Consider the following 6541-nt stretch of genomic DNA (forward strand, 5'->3'; position numbering starts at 1 on the left):
GCACAATTGTGGTCCAACTCAAAAAGAATGATTTCAAAGGCTATAATCTTCCTCCACTTCTCCTTTTACACTGCTAATATAATGGAATACGTGCAGAATTGTCTACCGCACAGAAGGAATAACACTAGCTTCTCTGTGCGGTTTTTTCAGAACTTCTACATTAGCAACTTCAAACACGTTGCAGAGATCACGGAAAGTCATGAGAACACACGGATAAATTCTCACCCAGCTGCCATGTAAAGTCAAGTTAAGGAAAACCGGTTCACCTTTGATCTAAAAATAGAAACATGTTATGGTCCCCCTCTACAACTTTAACAATGAAATTGCAGTTTAAAGAAAAAGTATATTAAACCTGTTAAACAGCTTTTGCAGGCACTTCAGTCAAAAAGAAAAATAAAGAAAATAAAGTTGTTGTTTTTTGTTTCTTAAAGGTCCACTTTAAGGCCAGTCTAGAGAACACAAATCAAGCAGAAGAAAAATAGCTTTTCTACCAGTTGAAAATGATTCAACCGACATTCACGTGGGAAAAGCTTAGGCCTAAACACTACTTCTCATCTTGGCTTTTTCTCTCTCTCTTTTTTTTTTTTTTACATCTAAGATGAATTCAATAGCTTCTCAGAACTGTGATTTACATGTGACTTATACACTTCTATATGACCGGAACCATCAGCCAATCACACTGTGATTACACCATCTTTGTAAAACATCTTCAGTGCAGTGCAACTCCGGCTCCTGGCCCGACAGTTGACTTGGACCTCGATCTTACACCCTCAATTGTAGACTCAATTGTATAACTTAACTCTCGGCTCGAGCTTTTACTGGAAGATCACCTTAATGTGTCAAGCGTCTGCACATAAAGTGGGTATACAATAGTATACAATCAAGGTTTCTTTATATAGGCCTATACAAAAAAAAAAAAAAAAGTACAAAAGTTATTCATTGACATTGACAAAGGCACCAGAGTCAGTGAGTGGTTTCGGGGTGGGGTGGGGTGTGGGGTTGGGTTTGAACTTTGACCCCCAGTACCCTACCTAAAGGAAGAAGCTAGCGCTGCTGCATCCCTCGCTAACGAAGCCCTCGTCGGGCACCGAGAGCTGGCTGAAGATGGGCAGCCGCCGGCCCGAAGCGTCGGTGGCGCCGGAGGAGTCGGAGCCGCTGAGGCTGCTGGCCGAGCTCCCGCACGCCCCCTCGTGGTCGGACAGGGAGGTGTAGGAGAGGCTCCGGGACCCCAGGGTGGTGGCGGTGGTAGGCGGCCCGCTCGGGGGGAGGCCTCCGTAGACCTCCGAAAACTCCCCGCCCACGCTCTGGTGGCAGGGTGAAGGCACGGGGGACATCCCGCACAGGGAGCAGCCAGAGTCTGGGGAGGGCAGGAACTGACCCCGGGGGGAAGAGGAGGAGTCCACCTCTTCGGAGAGGAAGGGATGGCCTCCGCCGCCCCCGAGGAGGTCGGCGAAGTCGGACGCGGCCATGGCGGGAGGGGAGACGGAGGGCACGCGGAGGAACGGGTGATGCTGCAGGGAGGAGTGGGGGTGCCCGAGGGGGTGAGGAGGCGGAGGAGGGGCGGAGGGGAAACCGGCGAAGCTGAAGCTCTGCTTGAGGAGGGGGGGCCGCGGCCGGGCGCGCTGCTGTGGAGGGCCGCCGGGGCGGTTAGGAGCCCCACCCGGCCCCGCCCCAGCGCCGCCAGGACCCAGGTCGTCCTCGTTGTTGTGCACGAAGTGGCAGCGGATCCCGTAGGGGCAGAAGCCGATCGTGTGGAACGTGCGGCAGGGCTCCGTCTTGTATTTGGGGTGTCGGTTGAGGTCTCGGATCTCGTCGGTGCCGTGGGCAAACTGGCACTTGCCGCCGTACTTGCAGATGCCGCTCTCGGCGAACGTGCGGCACATCTCCGTCTTGTAGCGCGTGGAGGTGGAGGAGGAGGAGCCGGAGCCGCCGGAGGAGGAGCCGGAGGAACTGCCGTCGGGCGGGGTGGTGGGCGACTGCTGTTTCGACTCGGGGGTCGACGCCCAGCCCAGGCTGCCCGTGTCGTGGTCGCGGGCGGTGGTCTCCACCATGCTCACCGAGCGCTCGGCCCAGAAGGACATTTTGTTCCATCTCGACGGGAGGGAGGTGTCGCCGGCCTGTTGCTGCTGGCCCCCCCAGTTGCCGGAGGAGTTCATGGCGGCACTCTCGGTCGAGTCTGAGAGAGAGAGGGCCGAACTGGACGCGGACAAGGAACAGGACCTCTGGTAGCCTACGGGTCTCAGCGGGAGCGCCGATGTTTGGGATGAGTCTCTGATGTCCAAGCTGAGTAGATGCTGTAGGGAAAGAGACCACAAATAAACCAGTGTGGCTAAACTTGAGGTCTTACAATCTTCACAATATAAGTTTAGAGGACTAATGGTTGTGTATAGTACATATCATGATCTGGCCCACTTCTATTTCAATCGACTTAGTCCAAACAAACCTACGCCTAAGTGTTATGGCTGGGATGAGGGAGGCCCAGGTGAAGAAAAGTCATGCTTTCTACTAGCCATGCGATTCGACGTTTAATAATCACATAAAATACTTCAATGCATCATCTCATCTTCTCATTTTATGCACCCAGATGGTGGAATGCCCTGCCAGTTTTGCATTAGGGATGCAACCTCAGCACATATGTTCAAGTCAAGACTAAAAACCCATCTTTTTAATATTGCCTTTAAATGACTAAATAATAAAATGGTGATTATATAATGATTGGAGCACTTTGAGCTGCAACGTTTGCAGGAATAGCGCTATACAAATAAGTTATTATTAGTAGTAGTAGGCCTAGTATTATTATCGATTGTGCACATCCACAAAACAAAACTTGTTTACTTTTGAAGTGCAAAAGAGTTCTGCAACTCATCAAACTTGCTTGATTACTTCCAAAAATGGCAAGTTTACATGTCTAACTACCCTAGATCCTAAATCATAAACCATTCAGTTAGCCAAACCTTTGTGTCCCTTTCTGAAAATCGAGCTATTTCTGCAATCGCTCGAGCCCATCTACTACTACTACTATCAGCTGCCATGTTTTGGTTCTGCGTTCGTCAATCCGCTCTGAGAGCGCCGGAGCGCACACTGGGTCCGACGTCATAAAGGGACCGAGTGATTTGATTGGACGAGAGGCGTTCCATGAACGCTGATCAGCGTTCCAGAGCGCATTTCCAAACGCAACCCCCTTTGAATAGTTCCTGCCTGGTGGAAAAAATCGAACCACGCAACAGGTTTCTACAAATCGATGTCAATAATACGACTACATGACAATGCTGCAATGTCTGTCTGTCTACTCACATCCAGATCACATGTAGCATGCACCCCCCCCCCTCCCCAATTGTATTGTTTTGAGTGAGCAAATGCATTGCATTTTTTATCAATGCATTAACTTAATGTGCTGTCAATTAGTTAACTAACTACTCGCATCCTTGCTGTTTATCCGATGCAAAAATGTGGTCGGAGCCATCTAGACATGTTATTGGGAATGAACCATAACATGACCACACACACACAACCCAACCATTGCTAAGTATGCCTAGCTTCCGATGGGACTGCATGCATCAACTATCACAACCACTAACTCTGTATATTAGCTTAACTTTAGATCACAGTCCAATGCAAACTCATCTATCGATCGTATGTTTTCCAAGTGACTAATCTGTTGCTTTGTGGAATCCAAAGTGATTCACTTCCAACAGTGGATTGCATGCATGTTGAATAACAGACTAGCCACACGAGCTACCTAAAAGCTACAGCATCCAGACAGACCACGAGCTGACGTTAGCAAGTTAGCTTCGTTCGTGATGTGGTTAGAAAAAGTCAAATTACCTTGCACATCACCTCTTCCAAATCCAGAAACTGATTGATTTCGTAGGATAGCATGTTTTGTTTGTTCTTGTCCTCCGCTATTCACCTACGATTGCCTTTCCGAGCAAACTGCAGAAACTTGCCTTAGCTCCCAAGTTGACAAGAGTTTTCAAAGTTTTCAGTGCAAACTGCAAAACGTTCGCTGACCCACGTGTGGTTTTAATGCGACACTGTATAGATGGCCACACCCCCCGCCCCAAACCCTCCTTCTCAACTTTTCTGCAAGGCCCGCCCACATGCATGCACACAGAGATGAGAAGAATATCCCACATGCATGCACGCAGAGATGGGACGAATATCCCACATGCATGCACGCAGAGATTAGAAGAATATCCCACATGCATGCACGCAGAGATGGGACGAATATCCCACATGCATGCACGCAGAGATGGGACGAATATCCCACATGCATGCACGCAGAGATGGGACGAATATCCCACATGCATGCACGCAGAGATGGGACGAATATCCCACATGCATGCACGCAGAGATGGGAAGAATATCCCACATGCATGCACGCAGAGATGAGAAGGATATCCCACATGCATGCACGCAGAGATGGGACGAATATCCCACATGCATGCACGCAGAGATGAGAAGAATATCCCACATGCATGCACGCAGAGATTAGAAGAATATCCCACATGCATGCACGCAGAGATGAGAAGGATATCCCACATGCATGCACGCAGAGATGAGAAGAATATCCCACATGCATGCACGCAGAGATGAGAAGAATATCCCACATGCATGCATGCAGAGATGAGAAGAATATTCCACATGCATGCACGCAGAGATGAAAAGGATATCCCACATGCATGCACGCAGAGATGAGAATAATATCCCACATGCATGCACGCAGAGATGAGAATGATATCCCACATGCATGCACGCAGAGATGAGAAGAATATCCCACATGCATGCACGCAGAGATGAGAAGGATATCTTTTCAGCGATTAAAACGAACACGCCGCATAGCATACATAGCATACATTTCAAACAATATTTGACAAATCATGTAGCCTACAGACTGTACTCTTACTGTCACTAATAGCACAGGCTGTAACCCCGACATTGCTGACGGTGATCGAACCTCATTACTATGATAAGATGACAGTTCATGGATGTTAATTCATGGTAAATAATATGGAAATCCACTTTATCACACCCTCAACAGGGCAAATAGCAATGATCAATGATGACACATTGTGCTGACAGGTTTATAACAGATATAAACCCATTTAACAGATAATGCACATTTGGGAATCAAGGATTGCAATAATTGACCAATAGTTGACCAAGTTGTCCAACACTGCAGTAAGGTTGTATGGTAGGGTACATCTGAATCTAATGGCCAATGGCCAAACTAGTTTCCTCTTTACTTGTGGAGCAACATAGCCAATCAGCCTATAGCATAATAAACCCCCTGCCATGCATTAGTCTTCTCAACATTCACCACATCGTGACGTTAGAATTATAAGGTTCTATCTAAATTTTTGTCAAAATTGAGTTTTTTACATAATCTGATCCATTAGGTGTTTATTAATGCCTGTGTGGTGTTATTTTAAAAATGTTGACATTTTTGAGTTAGTAATTCATAAAATAGCCTACAAAGGTTCCATCTCACAAAACATAATGGAATGTAAAAAACGTTGACGCTCAATATCTCTGAACTACCCTAAACGAGGGAGATAGAACCTTATAATTCTAAGCTCACCAAATTAAACCATCAAGCCCCTTGAGAGGGTATGTGACTCTGCCCATGAAGGAACATCTTGAAGTGACCTGATGTGCTCCTGCGATATCACAATCACTGGTGAGTCCATGTCCTCCTCCCTTGGTCAGATAAAAGAGACCAGGGGGTTGACTGGGAGAGCTGGCTAGACAAGCCAGCATCCTCGAGTAGTCGCCGGGTTTGGCCCAGCTCACTACTGTCCTCCTCCCTGGAGCTCCAACAGACATCAGGGGTCTTGGGGGGAGAAAGTCCTTTGATTCTAGAGGATGAAGGTGTTGAAGTTTTCACCCCAAGGCAAAGATACACAGACATAAAAGCCAACTGCTCACAGGGCGACAGAGAGCAGGGGCGAGGTGCTGTTCACACGTTGAGCGTAGCCGGTGTCTGTGACGTTTCAGTTAGAGATAGCACGGCCAGGGACGGTAGACATGAGAACTCAGCGGGTGCGTCGTGAGGGGAGACAGTGTACAGGACAGTTGGCAGACATGTTGTTTCCTGTGTTGCTGCCCCTTCTGCCAGGCGCAAGTTCACAACAGACACCCCAGTGGATTTGATTATTACCAGAGAGATGACCACTTACATTACATTTCTAAAACAATGATCATTATACTCCATGCCTTTCCTAATCCGTTATGTTTTACAGTGTTTGTCCAATATCAGCCTGAGGTGACCCACATGAGAATCGCCACATAGACAACCTGCGGCAGCGTCCTACCTTTATGTGAGTATCACCATTTGGGCATCACACATACAGTATTCGCGTCATGAAAAGAAGTATATGATAAAGGACACCAGTTTTTTTATTTTTTATAATAATAACATATGCCATATAGCTGACGCTTTTATCCAAAGCGACTTACATTGCAGTGAGTAAGTAAGTAAGTAAGTAAGTAAAGCTTTATTTATATAGCACCTTTCGTACAAGAAATGCAGCTCAAAGTG

The 6541-nt window shown here is 47.4% G+C and overlaps 1 protein-coding gene across 1 annotated transcript; it reads right to left on the bottom strand.

Annotated features, from left to right (window-relative positions):
- Window positions 1–1031: 1031 nt before the first annotated feature.
- On the bottom strand, window positions 1032–2156 carry LOC308170028 (mRNA decay activator protein ZFP36L1; the record flags this gene model as incomplete). Its single annotated transcript, XM_080544759.1, has 1 exon — window positions 1032–2156. One exon carries the CDS (start codon window positions 2154–2156, stop codon window positions 1032–1034), a length of 1125 nt encoding a protein of 374 aa, XP_080400885.1.
- Window positions 2157–6541: the final 4385 nt, after the last annotated feature.

This window comes from Nansenia antarctica (assembly GCF_963989245.1).
Source record: "Nansenia antarctica genome assembly, chromosome: 14".
NCBI lineage: Eukaryota > Metazoa > Chordata > Actinopteri > Argentiniformes > Microstomatidae > Nansenia > Nansenia antarctica.